The sequence below is a fragment of the Phanerochaete carnosa genome (genome assembly GCF_000300595.1).
Source record: "Phanerochaete carnosa HHB-10118-sp unplaced genomic scaffold PHACAscaffold_2, whole genome shotgun sequence".
Lineage (NCBI taxonomy): Eukaryota > Fungi > Basidiomycota > Agaricomycetes > Polyporales > Phanerochaetaceae > Phanerochaete > Phanerochaete carnosa.
Window position 1 is genome coordinate 59,313 of NW_006767629.1, and position 14,042 is coordinate 73,354.

Consider the following 14,042-nt stretch of genomic DNA (forward strand, 5'->3'; position numbering starts at 1 on the left):
GAACGCATTGCAGACAAAAGTCATCAGTAGCCCCGACGTCATGATTGGGCCAAATAGGGTAGTGGGTGACTACATCTCGGCCGCATAAGTGATTTAGTCTCGTTATACGTGCATCAATCATGTGATTATAATTATAGATATCCTACAATAGGATGCGAGTTTGAATTCACAGGAGCAAGTGGAGCTATGCTTCTGCTCACAGACAATGCGGATCTCGACTCTCTCATTCCTAATAGCATTTTCCCCGCATACATGAAGACATTCCACAGCGATTGAGTGAGGCAAGCGAGAGCAAGGGGACTAGACATCAAGGAAAGAGACGTTGTCCTTGTTTGGGGCACTGTAAAGACGACAAGCTGGACAACTGTTGTCTTCCAGAACAATGAGAGGGGGCAGTCCATTGACACCATCTCAGGTACATTCCTGTCCTCAGAGCAGGGTGGTTTCACTTTAGCAGCAAATTCCTGGAATCCGTCATGCGTCCAGTACCGCTCAGAACGGGGGCCCCTTGACGAGTTCTCTAACCAGTGCATCTTCTTGGACTATTATAGAATGGAGGCATTGCTAGGAGTCTCAACACCTAAGGTAATTGCTGTCGAGGACGTCCACTTGAATTGGTGTCTCACCTGGGCTCACTCAGATTGCGAACGTCACAACCTCAGAACCCATTTGGGGTGTCTATGCTGCAGAGCTCTCCTCCACAGGGTTCGGCTATTCCATGTGGTTCCCTGAGCCTTTGGAAGATGGCTCCTCTCCGGAGAAGGGAGACGTCGGCTACATATACCAGGGTCGCTTCAGATGCCTGTTCAATGTAGCCAAGCGTCCAGAAGACCACGCCAAACAGCTGCTGTACAGCTACACTGTACTGGATTACGATAAAAGACTCGACAAAGTTGTGCGGGATGTATTGCAGATGAAGATTATCAGTAGCCAAGGCATCATGACCATGACCGTGCAAGCCAGCGAGAACATATGCAGTCTGTACGTGCTGTTATCACACATTCATATTCAGAGAAATCTCATGCTCTTTGATAGTGCTGGAAGCAATGTGGGATACAGATTTATACCCACAGGTGCGTGGGGAGCTGCACTTCTACTCACAGACAATGCAGACCTCGACTCTCTCATTCCTAACAGTGTCTTCCCACATACATGAAGATGTTCCATAGTGACTGGGTGAAGCAGGCAAGAGCAAATGGTCTAGATGTCAAGGAGCAAGACATCATCCTTGTCCGGGGTACTGTGAAGACATCTGGCTGGACAACTGTGGTCTTTCAGAACACTCAGAAAAACCAGTCTATCAACACCTCGGGTGCAATCTTAGGCATAGCAGCGGTCAGCTACTCTGTATCTCCCAAGACTACACCACCTGCCAGATACTGTTCAGGACCAGCAACCTATGGGAAGTGTCCTCTGTCAGCGGCAGAAGTGGGAGGAGGTTTTGTAATGAGAGACTTGAATCTTACGGTCAGAACAGGGACGAAGAGAGACCAGTGTGTCTTCTTGGATTGCTACAGGGTGGAACCGTCACTGGGAGCCTCAGTGCGCAGGGCCATTGCATTTGGTGGCAATAAGTCTCCAGAGAAAGAAGAAGGTATGGCGCAGGAAAGCGATGACCCTGATATGCCATACATACTAGAGCTTTCGAACGATGTGCGTGTTGCCTTTGATAGACTCTGACACACAGGCTGACCAAAAGCTTAGAACGGTGATGATTCGCTTCAAAGCCTATTGCGTTATATCTTGAATGTCTCTCCAGATCAATTTGCTCAGTGACGTCCAATATGATCTCAGCTTGCACCCTTCATATATCGTAAAGCGCGATAGTCGGATATGTGGACTCGACGGTAGTTTCGTCGCTCGAGAAAACTTTATTCTGAAGGGCTTGAGTATCTGGCTTGTCACAATACTGCAGATGTCCTAACAACAGCTTATGTAAGTGAGAGCAACATGTGGCCATAGCTCAAGAGCTACTGTGCTTGGTAGTAGCAGCTTCCCGCCTGGCGGAAGAACTTTGGTTCGAAGTAAGAAGTATCACTAACAGTGCCGAGCCTGTCATTGATGCGTTCTTATTTCCCCATTTAGAAGCATCGGCCTCTTCACGTATATCCTATGTCCACGCCACGCCCGCCCATCCGCGCTTTGCTCATCGACATCTCTGGCACGCTTCACGTTGGTTCACAGCCCGTCCCAGGAGCAGTCCATGCACTTTCGCTGCTCCGCTACAATCGACTACCCGACGGCTCTCGTATATCTTCGAGCAAGCCCGTCCCGTTCAGGTTCTGCAGCAACACCAGCAAGGAGAGCCGCAATGAGCTTGAGGCACGGCTGCGTGGCATGAGCTTTGAATTGCGCTCGGACACAAGAAATAGTGCAGCAGGGGACGGGCGAGAGATGTGGACGAGCCTCGGCGCCGTGAGCGGCCTGCTGCAGAAGCGAGGGTTGAGAAACCCATTTTGCTTGCTCGAGCCGTCGCCGAAGGACGAGATCTTCCGCGACCTTGGCCCATCCTCAGAGGGTACGTGGGCTTGTGAGCCTCAGTCGAGAATGGTAGTGAGTTGCTAGCAGATTCAGAGTACGACTCGGTCGTCGTTGGTCTCGCGCCATCTCTCCTCACCTACGAGCACCTGAACACCGCCTTCCGCATCCTGCTCTCCTCTAAACCGAAGCCCCTCATTGCGACTCACAGCGCGAAGTACATTCGTGTCGCAGAACCCGACCCGTCCAAGTCGGAGGCCTCTCACGAAACATTGTCCCTTGGGCCTGGGCCGTTCGTCGCCGCCCTCGAGACTGCGACAGGCGCACGGGCTGAAGTCGTCGGCAAGCCCAGCCGCGCGTTCTTTGAAATGGTCATTGCCAGCTTCGGGGAGGATGAGGTATGTTCTGACGGAAAGATTACGATTATAGGAGACGATATCGAGACGGATCTTGGCGGAGGTGCGGTCGAGCTGGGGCTCTGGCGAGTGTTAGGTGAGTGGACCATTTACCCAGCAAGAGTTATGCAGCCTTATGCGCCATGTAGTGCGCACAGGCAAGTATCGTGCTGGAGATGAGAATCGGTCTGGCGTTGTCCCGCCCGACGAAGTGCACGATAGCTTCGCTGCGTTCGTTGAAAGCTTGCTCGGAGGGTCATAGTGGTTCGTCATGGGATTCATGGACCGTAAATCAACAAAGGTACGTTCAGTCGCGTTGACCGTCTTGTTCTTTCTGACATGCTTGGTGCAGTGTAATGTAGAACCTAGATGAGGTGAATAGAACAGTTTTCGTCTCGTACCGCCGGGTAGGTAAGAGTCGTGCACCAACTGCCCTTCAGCGGCAAGGAACGTAATGTTTGGATCTTAGCTCCTTACACGAAATTGCTCTAGTCTGGGGTCGATATTCGCAGAACCTCGAGGTGACAGGTGGTCAACGGGGTACTTGCAGTGTATCGTGGCTTTTTGCAATGTACAGCATTCTCGACTTGTTTTCTCAACATCGATGCTGATGAGCTGCGCTACCTATATGCAGAATGATATGTACGCTACCCTCGCTCGCGCTACTCTGATGCATTGTGGCAGTGACCTCGAGCAAAGCGATGCGGTATAAGGTTTCAGGTACACACGTGTGTCATGTGGTAGAACACCATATCCAGGAAATTAGTATTTGTCGAGCTGGGATTCAGGCTACGCCAGAGGTAGTTGTAGCAGGGGATCATCAGACAAACTTGTGGTGCATTCTCATTGTAATTTACTAACGCTAGCTTGTCCAGATGGTTCCACGGCATCTGACCAGATCGCATCATAGCCTTAGAGGGCCTTCTCCGGGGTACAAGCTTTAAGAAGGCGCTACCAACACAGCACCAGCTATCTAGCTATGGCTTCTTCTGTGTTACTTATCAGGATTCGAAGGCAATTTACGAAGGTCTCGTGGACGTCGTTCTTGATCTTCTTCGCTCAGCCCAGCTCATCGTCAGCATAGTGGGTAGTCGTGCATCCGCTATCTAGGCTCACATACCTCACCATTGATGTTTGAGCCGGACGTATGTCTGTTGTGGGAAACGCCACCGATCGGGTCTTTCGCAAAAAAATGACATCTCGTACCCTCACAGCATGTACAGGTCACTCATTACCCCGCCTGCTTGAACATTCGCACTCTGCGTATACCTTAGAAGGGCAGATTTTCTGTCTATCAGTCTATCTGTGACATCTTAAGTTTACTTCTTTCCGCTATATGAATCGATCGGCTGTGCCCTTTCGTATCGCCACCAATGCTATTCATTCTGGCATCGCATAGCCTGCGCATTATCGAGGGCATCTACTTAAACAGGCGGCTCGCTTTCGCTCAATCGAACCGCGAACGCTATGCCTCCGCCCCCCGTCTGGGACGTCTACGCTGCTGAACTCTCCACTGAAGGACATGGCTACCCTATGTGGTTCCCCGAGCCTTTAGAGGATGGCACCCCTCCGGAGAAAGGAGACGTCGGCTATATATGCGAAGGACGCTTCCGGCGCATGTTCAACATAACCAAGCCACCAAGCGAGCACAGCAAATACAGCTACGAAGTACTGGAGTACGATGAGGAACTCAAGTACACCTTGGCAGACGCGATACAGACGAAGGTCATCTGTAGCCATAGCGTTACAACCAGAGAAGTGCAGGCTAATGTGGGCGCGTAAGTGGTTTAGTCTTGTATTGCGCAGTGCCTTCACTACACGGTATGGTTGCAGAGACGGTACACCAGCTGGCGTCCCCGCAGGTGGGAATGTGAACTACAAGTACACATGCACTCGGGAGAGAGGCGCTATGCTACTGCTCAAAGAGAACGCGCACGAGGATCGCCTCGCCCACAACAACATCTTTCCAACGTACATGAAGAAGCACCACAGCGACTGGGTGAAGCAAATGAGGACGAGAAACTTCGACACCAGAAAGTTGGATATCATTCTGGTCTACGGCACTGTGAAGACGAAGGAGTGGACAGTTGCCGCCTTCCAGAACAACGAGAGGGGACAGTCCGTCGACATCTCGGGCACGTTCCTTTCAGCCGCGCAGGTCGGTTTCACCTTAGCAACAGACTCTCAGGCCGCAGCCTCTGTCAGGTACCGCTCAGGACCCTCAGGACCAACAGCTCCCGAGCGATGTATCCCGTCACCAACACCGTCGCTATCTTTGAGCTCTACTGCCAACCAACTCACGGTCATAGGAGGCTCTACTCCGCCTCTCACGCACACGCGGTCTCGGAGCGTCGAGTCTTCCGCACCGTGCAACCAGTGCATCTTCCTCCCGCACTACAAGATCAAGTCTCGCTTCTTCTTCCGAAAGATCGAGGCCGCCGCAGGACCGCATCGTCTTCCAGATCCCGACCAGGACGATGAGATGGCACCCGCGGTTGTAGTGACAGATGGTGACGGCGAGAGCGGAGACGATGCTGATCATGAGGCTGCAGATGTGAGTACGGCATGGCGCCCTGAAATCTTGTAGCTGACGTAAATTTAGGTTAGCGGCCCTGTTGATATCGTGCTCGACTACATTCTCGAGGTAAATGGTGATCTTTCATGCTAGAAAACTATTGAACACGAAATAGAACTCGGAAGCAGAGGTTGCTGTTGCATGCGATGGCGACGTGAGCTCTCTCTTTGTCGTACGTAGCGTAGCCCTGTCTTGATCCTATCACTGGTTACTTAGCATCTTTCGCCGATAGGGGACTTCAGACCGCCCAGACGATTTCCGGCAGTGGCTCGACATTAATACGCCTAGAATCGTGGTTGAAGACGGACGTACGTCCCGGGTATACCATTTTTGAGACTGTATACTGACCCACAATAACAGTGGGAACGCTTTCTTTGAAGGAGGCTGTCGCGAGAGAGAGAAGGGCGGTGCTCCATAAGATGACGCGGCGGGCCAATCCTCAAATGCAAGGTCCGCAGAATCAGGACGAGGGCGGTGACAATACAATGAGCCATCCCGGGTCACACCGCGCATCCGGCGCCAGGTCCCTCATTGGCGAGGGGCAATGCCTACTGGGCAAGGATATGGCAACCGACGAGTCGTTCGGCTGGCCTCACATGATGCTCTCCGAGGACGACCTCGAGGCCGGCACAATCTCGTCTATCGCTCTCGCACCCGGGGGCGAGTTCGTTGCAACCGGCTCGGACGATAGCGCTGTGCGAGTGTGGAGCGTCAAGACCGGACAGCTCTTCCGGAAGTGGCAAGCCCACGAAGACTCCGTTTGGACGGTCGCATTCTCGCCCAGCGGCACCCAGGTCGCATCGGGCTCCGCCGACGCCTCCATCATCCTCTGGGATCTGCACTCCGCCACGGGCGCCGGCGAGGTTGGGCGGCTCAAAGGGCACGATCTCGATGTCTGGCAGGTCGCCTACAGCCCCGACGGCAGTATGCTCGCATCTGGCGCAGGAGACAACACGGTCATGGTGTGGGATCCCCAGGGACAGGCGCTCCTGCACACGCTTAGGGGACACACGACGCAAATCATACACCTCGCCTTCACAGCCGACAACACGCGAATCGTGTCATGTGCCGAAGCGCGCGGGATCGTATGGGATGCAGTGTCTGGTATGCCAATCGCGGCGCTGGAGGACCATACGGGCTCCATTTGGAGTATGGCTCTGAGCCATGCAGGCGACCGGATTATTACCGGCAGCGAGGACCATACCGCGCGAATATGGGACACGGCGACCGGCCAGGAGCTGGTGCGGATCCACGAACATATGGGCCCAATCTGGGCTGTTGCGTTCTCGCCTGATGATGAGGAGGTCGTGACGGGCTCGTACGACTCGACGCTTGCCACAAATGACTCGTGGAGCGGCGAACGTCGTCAGGTGTTCAGCGAAAATCCCGGGCCCATCGACGCGCTCGCATACTCGAGCAACGGCAAGTTCATCGCGTCCGGCGCAGCCGACGGCAACGTGAAACTTTGGAGCAGGCGCGACGGGAGTATGCTCGCAGAGTTTAGCGGTCATGAGGACAAGTGCAAGAGCGCGACGTTCATTAATGGGAACAAAGATCTACTCACGTCCTCTGATGACAGGTCGTTGCGCGTATGGAGCGTGCAGGACGTATTGCGCCTTGTATAACACTGTAGCTCATTACATGTTTGATTGTCCCTGGTAGCATTTTGTCGTCAGCACTCGAATAATGGTCGCCATGCTCCCCATAATGTTATGTGAAGTGAAGTGGGAACCATTGTGGCAGCTGTACGCGTACTCTGGGCTCGGAGATGGTGGAGCTACGTGTAATAGGACGCACTGTGGCTATATTACTTCCCATGCTATGAAGAAGCGACAAAAAAAAACAAGGCTTATTCTAAATCACATCATTGATGCGCTTTGCTTCCTCTTTTAGAAAGCTCGGCGTTTTCTCACGATCCCGTGCGTCCACCTTTTTCCGTTCACGCTTTGCTCATCGACCTCTCCGTTACGCCCGCTTCGATTCGCAGCCTATTCCGGCGTCGTCCATTCTTGTTCGCATTTCCGCTGCGCTATACTGCTCAATAGCCCTTGGACACCCTCGAGTACGCCCGTCCGATTCAGCTTCCATGGCAGCACCAGCAAGGAGGCCTACGGTCGCAATGAGCTCAAGGCACGGCTACGTGACATGGATCCCGAACCGCACGCAGACACAGGGGATGAAATAGCGGAAGATGTTGGCGAGCTTCTGCGCCGTGAACAGCCTGCTCGAAGAAGAGCGAGATCCTCCGCGACCTTGGGCCATACTTGGGTGGTGTGTAGGCCCCTAGACCCCAATAGAGGACGATGCGGCGAACAATCAACAGATGCAGAGTACGACTCAGTTATCGTCGGCCTCTCCGTTTCCCTACGAGCACTTGGACACACCCCCATCTCACTCTCCTCTCCACCGAGCCTCATATCGCGACTCTGTGCACTATAGGTTCGCGCTGTGGAGTCTGACTCAGCCGAACCTTAAGCCTCTTGATTCCTGGCTGTTCGTTATTGGCCTCGAGACCGCAACAGGCGTGTAGGCTGAAGTCGTTGACAAACCTGGTCCTACATCCTTCGAGACAGTTATTGACAACTGGAGAGCTAAGCGGGAAATGTATGAATATAGGAGATGACATTGAGACAGACTTGGGCGAGATGCAGTTGAGCTGGAGCGCTATAAAATGCTACGTGAGTGCACCGTTCATATGAAAAGGATTACAGAAACTCATAGGCCGCGCAGTGCGCACTTGAAAGAATCATGCTAGTGACAAGGATCGCTCTGGCGTTGTTTCTAGGCGAAGTACATGCTACCTTCGCTGCGTTCGTCAACAGCTCCTTATAACCTAATTTGCAAATCATTATAGCAGAGGTGCGCTCGACATATCGACTAGCTTGATCTTTCTGATACGGCCGACACAGTATGGTGTAGACTTTATTCGAAATGAATGAAATGATTTTGATGTCGCCAGGCTGGATCAGCTCGGACACGTGTAATACGATACCCATGATCAAGGTTTCTTTGTGCGGATCCGCAGAGCTAGGAATTTCGGCTCATCATCGACCAACCAGCTCGATGCACATCTCGACAAACTGGTTGACCAGTATGATGGCATGAGCCTAAAGTGTGGGCCCGTTGACCAGCTGCGCAAGTTAATATTGTGTGCGTCTTCTGATGCTCTCGCGCTCGATCTCTAGATGGAGCTCATCCTACTTGACTCCAATAGCAAAGCATTCTAGCGTCCACCGCAATTGTGGTGCCCTTCTTCCTTGGCGACAAATTGGCGCCATCCTCAGCTCCTCAAGCTCAGCGTTAAACTCATACGGACTCGTGGTCAAAAACTTCGAAGATGCCGTTGAGAATCTGCAGCTTGCGCAAACAGAGCTTTCCCAAAGCTATGCATATGTCCTTGTCATCCACTCACATCCGGCGACTTCGGACGCTCGAAGGAGCATATCAAGTAATCGCATCAAGAAGGACATCTATCCCGAATAGAAGGCCAACCCCGCCCTCTTCGTGCTCGCAATGATCCAAAGCGAGGTACCTGATCAAGTGTGGTCTGTTCTTGCTCTCGAGCACTTGTTTGGTACAGTGGCGGTGATCTTCATCTGCTGTCTAGCTCGCGTGGCTTTGGGGATGTACAGTGTTCTCGACCTCCTTTCTGAACATCGATACTGAGAAGCTGCGCTATCGATGTACAGGACGAGATGTGCAGTGCTTCAGATCGAGCATCTTTGCAATGACCGTGGGCAAATACAAGCCATAACAATGCGGCGCAGCTCTGGTTTAAGGTTCCAGGTACACACGTGTACCGTGCGGTAGAGCGCCGTCTTCAGCAAGCTCACGGCTCTTGTCTTGATATTTATGGCACGCTGGAGGCGGTTGTGGCAGAAACTATACGAGAGACTCATCGTTTGTGGCGGCCAGTTTGTTCAGATGGCTCTGTACAGGCATTCGGCCAGGTCGCGGCAACGCTGGTCCGGAGAAGGTTGGGCGTCGGAACGAGCCGACCCTTGCTGTGCACCTCGAGGACAGGTCCTAGGCTATAAGGATATGCAGTGCCCGGATGTTTCTCCTGGATTGCTCGCCATGAAAGGGTCTCTCCGAAACCTCCCTCCTCCGCCAAGTGAAGTGTACGCGTCGAGCCTCTTCCCAACTAACGAAGGCTACGCACTATGGTACCCCGAGCCACATGAGTCAGGCGAAGTGCAAATCGGCGACGTGGGATACATTGCCGACGGCGCGTTCATCCGGCTATTCAACGTAGCCAATGACAAGGAGCTGAGGATCGCCGGATGGCCCCAAAAGGCGTTCCCCAACCCAGAGCCGCTGTCGAACGACGCCATGCTGCTCGACGTGCGCGAGAGACCGCTCATGCCTGGCCCATATCGCAGCGATGGTGTGGTGGAGACCTCAGGGAATGTCCATCTCAACGTGTGAGCACGCTCGCGACTACTGTACAGCTTTCGCCTGACGCACTTCTAGGACTGGCCCGGGCGGCTCAGGAGGAGGAGTGGACGCCGGCTTTACCTGTCAGCTGAGTCAAGGGGCCGTCCTCATTCTGAATTCTGAGGCGAAGAAGGAGGCCATCCGCGACAACTATCGTATTCGCGACTACGTCCTCAGGCACCACGGGACGTGGTGCAACTACGTCCGCGACGACAGGGACGGGCCGCGTTTGGTCGTTTCCCCCGAAAACATCATCCTTGTCCGTGGTTGGGTGAAGACGTCGGCAAATTGGAAGGCCACCACGTTCTGCAACTCGAAGACAAGGGTTCATGGATCCGTCGACGTCGAAGCTGGGTCGTACGTGAGCGCGGGTGGCGACTACTCCAAGAGCCGTTCCGTCTCGGGCCTGAAGCTCTCGAGAAAAGGAACAGCCTTTGCTTCGTCGACGCAGGTTGAGGACATCGGGTCTGAGAACCAGTGTGTCTTCCTCAGCCGGTACATGATGAAGTACAGACTGGGCCTCTTTCCAAAGTTGCGTGCGGCAGCAGGATATCACCAGCTTCCGGATGACCGCGACGGCAGAAGCGGCAGCGCAGGGGATGGGGTGTCGGCTTTGGATATCATCACGGATGCAGAGGAGCTCGCGGAGTGCAGCGAGAACGTGAGTCCGATCCCGAAATTTCCGGATTCTCGTCCTCAAAATTATTTATTACAGGAGAAAACGCATGGGCCTCTCAGCGATTTACTCGAATACATTCTGGAGGCAAGCGGTCCTACTGCTTACTAAGAAGTCCGCTCCTGACTTCACTTCTTAGGTTACCGATGCGGAGGTTGCAATAGGGTCTGACGATGATATCGAAAGCATCCTTCAAGTAAGCCTCCCTCCGATTGTATATTTTCTCGGCGGTAGATGATGGTGTCGCTGTAGGGTCGGCCCTGGCCAGAAGATATGGCGTCGTTCTTGCGGCAGACGCAACCTACAATTGAGACTAGAGACGGCAGTATGTTCCATCGAATGTCGCGTTGTCGAAACACGCTTATGATTTTCTATCTGTCGCAGTGGGTATGGTTTCTCTGCCGAAAAAGATCGAACAGGAGCGGGAACGTCGGTTCCACAAACGCGACGTCTCGGAGTTAGACAGGGAGGAGTGTCGCGACATTGACTACAAGGCAGCGGGGGCGCTGGTAGATGGGCGCGTTTTACTGGGACCGTCGCAAACCGCGGCTCGCGCCCTAGACTGGAAGCATTTGAAGTTTCAACACGAAGACGCTGAGAACGGCACGATCTCGTGCGTGGCTCTGTGTCCAAACGGAAAGTTGTTTGGAGCAGCTTGGGACGATATCACCGTAATGGTTTGGAGGCTGGAGGACGGCTTAACTGTTCAAAATCTCGGGGATCAAGGACACACGGACACTATCTGGTCGATTGCTTTCTCCCCCGATAGCAAGCATCTCGTTTCAGGGTCTGCGGACGCGGCTGCCATCGTCTGGGACATCAAGACTGGGGACGTCGTACACCGTCTGGAGGGTCATACAGAGGATATCATGGCCGTCGCATACTCCCCCGACGGCAGTTTGATCGCCACCGGCTCCTCGGACTATTACCTCATGATCTGGGATGCGTTCAGTGGAGAGCAGCTTCATATCTTCAAGGAGTTCGGTGCGGACGTTAGGCGCGTCGCTTTCTCCCCCGACGGCTCCCGCCTTGCCGCGTGCTCGGACGTCTCGGTAACGGTCTGGGACCCGCATGCAGGCACCCGCGTCGCGACGCTGCTCGGGCACAACAGCGCGATCTGGTGCATGGCATTCTCGCCCGACGGCGAGCGCATCATGACGGGGTCCGAGGACAGCAGCGCGCGGGTGTGGAACGCGAGCAGCGGCGAGGCGCTTGTCGTGCTGCACGAGCACACGAGCTCGGTCTGGTCCGCGGCGTTCTCGCCCGACGGGAGCGAGGTTGCGACGGCGTCGTACGACGGCACCGTCGTCACGTGCGACTCGTGGACTGGCCAGCGGCGCTTCGTGTTCAGCGATGACGTCGACGCGGTCGTCGAGGCCGTGGCGTACTCGCTCAAGAACGACCTCATTGCGTCCGGGGCGGCGGACGGGCGCGTGCGTGTGTGGAACGCGAAATCCGGCGCGTTCGTTGCGGAGTTCCAGGGGCACGAGGAGATGGTGAAGAATGTGATGTTTACACCTGACGGTTGCAATCTTCTGTCCCATGCGGATGACGGGAGCATACGGTACTGGAGTATTCTTGACACTTTGCGGCTGTCTTAGTAAAGCCCTGACTTTGATGTGGTTCAAACTGTCTGTACCACGCTTCCTCTCATATGGCCTTGTTGCAAGTTTTCTCATTACTGGCCGCATGTTTATGTCAACCAGAGAGCTGCAGCCTGATATATCAGCCAATGCATTAATAACAATATCATGAGACTATTCCTGCTCGAAAGTCTTATGCGCATATCCTCATCACTGGCGGCCTGCACCGAATCTCATCATGTCTTTATCGACCTTCTCCTTCCATCCTTGAAGATGTGACTTCCACTCCTGGAGGTCCGACATGTTTTCTTCAATGCCGGCGACTCTGAGGAGTATCTCCTCTAGCACACTTCGCTCGTTGCTTTTGCCGCGTCGCTTGCGTCGCATTTTAACTCCAGCGGTCGCAGGGACATCTTCTCCGTCCTTGAGATCTTCCGGGATCTGACGGACCGTGAGCTCGATGTGGGACTGACCGGGCTTATTCTTTCGCAGCTGACGTATCATCGACTGAAAGGCCTTCTCGTCTTCTGCAGGCAAGTAGTTTCGCATACTTCTCTCGTATTTGGAGAATCTGTAGTATACGCGATAGTTGCGTGCTTGGTTCTCGAGAAAGCCAGCATTCTGTTGTACGGTACGATCGATGGTGGCGAGGAATATAGCATATGCGGCCGAGGACAGCAGGTCGAAAGTCCAGCTCTTCATGACACGTTTGTGCTTGCTGGGTTTGTTTTGTTCTTCGAGCGTATACCATGATACATGATACTCGATAATATCCTCCGTCACCTCGACTTGAACATAGTGGGTTACAGCAACCGAAAACGGGACAACAGACAATGTTCACCTTTGTCTAAGGCGTCACTGGCGCTAACAGTCGATGCTCTGCTTCCTGATTCTAGCTCTGGCGAAAAAGCCAGTATACCTTCGACGGCTCCGACGCTTGTGGTAGTGCATATACTCGCGGCACGTGCGTCGGCCGCGCTGGAGCGCATATTGCTGGAGTAGACCAGAATGAGTATACTCGATATGAATAGTGAGGAGTCTAGACAAATGACGCACATTTTGTATGTGGATATGGCCGTTGAGGGAGACTACAGAGTGGGTGGAGATGCAGATTGTAGCTGATGTTTGTCGTGCATTCGACATTTAAAGAAAAGAAAAAGAGGTGTATCCCACTGGCAGCGCTCTAGAGGACGACGTGTGAATATTCCCACACATCATATGGGCCCACCGGCCGATATTTGCAGCCATCAGGCATACATGCAGCACCAGGGGACGTAATAAGCTTATTGTGGGAACGAGGAGAGAGAAAGCATCCAGCACAGGCTCTCCGCTTGCCAAATGTGTCCCCCCACGCTGAGGCACGTGACTGACAAGAATGCACTAGCTCGTTATGACATATTCCGGCGCGATAAGAGAAGAGAGCTGGACGTCATATCAAAACTGCGGATGCACCCAAGAAGACCTTCGGTACACTTGGTCCCTGAGGTAAATTTTTCTTGGATCAAACAAGTTTGCGGAACTGCTATTACGTGCTTACCGTTGAAGATGCGGCGCGCATTTATCATTCCGATATTCGGCGACACTAGTTTAAGGGTGGAAATTTGTAAGCAATAGCTCCGCGTGTCCTACGGAGCCATTAATTCAGGTCCTCTCGCGTCAAACTGACACCTCGAAAAAGGGGGCGATCAATAAGGTCTTAAATAGCTGGCATGATTAGTGGATTATTGATCGTAGAGCAAAGCCTAGTAGTGGCGTGGGATATGGCATTGGAAAGCAATAGTCTGGGCGCAGACAGTCAGTATTGTAGAGAGGATACGCGGGAGCGTAGTGATGTGATGCACTAGCAACCTGCGTGCGATCTTGGCCAAAGTGAATCTCGAATTTTTTGCAGAGCGCAG

At 53.4% G+C, this 14,042-nt stretch overlaps 5 protein-coding genes across 5 annotated transcripts; all 5 read left to right on the forward strand.

Moving 5' to 3' along the window:
• Positions 1–552: 552 nt before the first annotated feature.
• Positions 553–1,156, forward strand: PHACADRAFT_191104 (uncharacterized protein; the record flags this gene model as incomplete). The annotated part of the gene is made up of 4 exons (XM_007391293.1): positions 553–585; positions 641–981; positions 1,036–1,073; positions 1,113–1,156. 4 exons carry the CDS (start codon positions 553–555, stop codon positions 1,154–1,156), a joined length of 456 nt encoding a protein of 151 aa, XP_007391355.1.
• Positions 1,157–2,112: 956 nt separating this feature from the next.
• On the forward strand, positions 2,113–3,135 carry PHACADRAFT_87446 (uncharacterized protein; the record flags this gene model as incomplete). Its single annotated transcript, XM_007391294.1, has 3 exons — positions 2,113–2,530; positions 2,566–2,970; positions 3,023–3,135. 3 exons carry the CDS (start codon positions 2,113–2,115, stop codon positions 3,133–3,135), a joined length of 936 nt encoding a protein of 311 aa, XP_007391356.1.
• Positions 3,136–4,337: 1,202 nt separating this feature from the next.
• Positions 4,338–7,174, forward strand: PHACADRAFT_248836 (uncharacterized protein). The gene is made up of 5 exons (XM_007391295.1): positions 4,338–4,651; positions 4,707–5,427; positions 5,476–5,620; positions 5,681–5,756; positions 5,809–7,174. The coding sequence occupies exon 5, from the start codon at positions 5,934–5,936 to the stop codon at positions 7,071–7,073; it is 1,140 nt and encodes a 379-aa protein (XP_007391357.1). The 5' UTR covers positions 4,338–4,651; positions 4,707–5,427; positions 5,476–5,620; positions 5,681–5,756; positions 5,809–5,933; the 3' UTR covers positions 7,074–7,174.
• A 2,390-nt stretch (positions 7,175–9,564) lies between these two features.
• Positions 9,565–10,480, forward strand: PHACADRAFT_72830 (uncharacterized protein; the record flags this gene model as incomplete). Its single annotated transcript, XM_007391296.1, has 2 exons — positions 9,565–9,872; positions 9,922–10,480. Coding segments are annotated over 2 exons (867 nt in total), but the record flags the coding sequence as incomplete, so codon positions are not given.
• A 300-nt stretch (positions 10,481–10,780) lies between these two features.
• Positions 10,781–13,144, forward strand: PHACADRAFT_248841 (uncharacterized protein). The gene has a single exon (XM_007391297.1). It carries the CDS (start codon positions 10,951–10,953, stop codon positions 12,160–12,162), a length of 1,212 nt encoding a protein of 403 aa, XP_007391359.1. The 5' UTR covers positions 10,781–10,950; the 3' UTR covers positions 12,163–13,144.
• The last annotated feature ends 898 nt before the right edge of the window (positions 13,145–14,042 follow it).

Coding starts and splice junctions, on each gene's coding strand:
- PHACADRAFT_248836 (XM_007391295.1), top strand. CDS start 5,934: ATGAGCCATCCCGGGTCACACCGCGCATCCGGCGCCAGGTCCCTCATT.
- PHACADRAFT_248841 (XM_007391297.1), top strand. CDS start 10,951: ATGGTTTCTCTGCCGAAAAAGATCGAACAGGAGCGGGAACGTCGGTTC.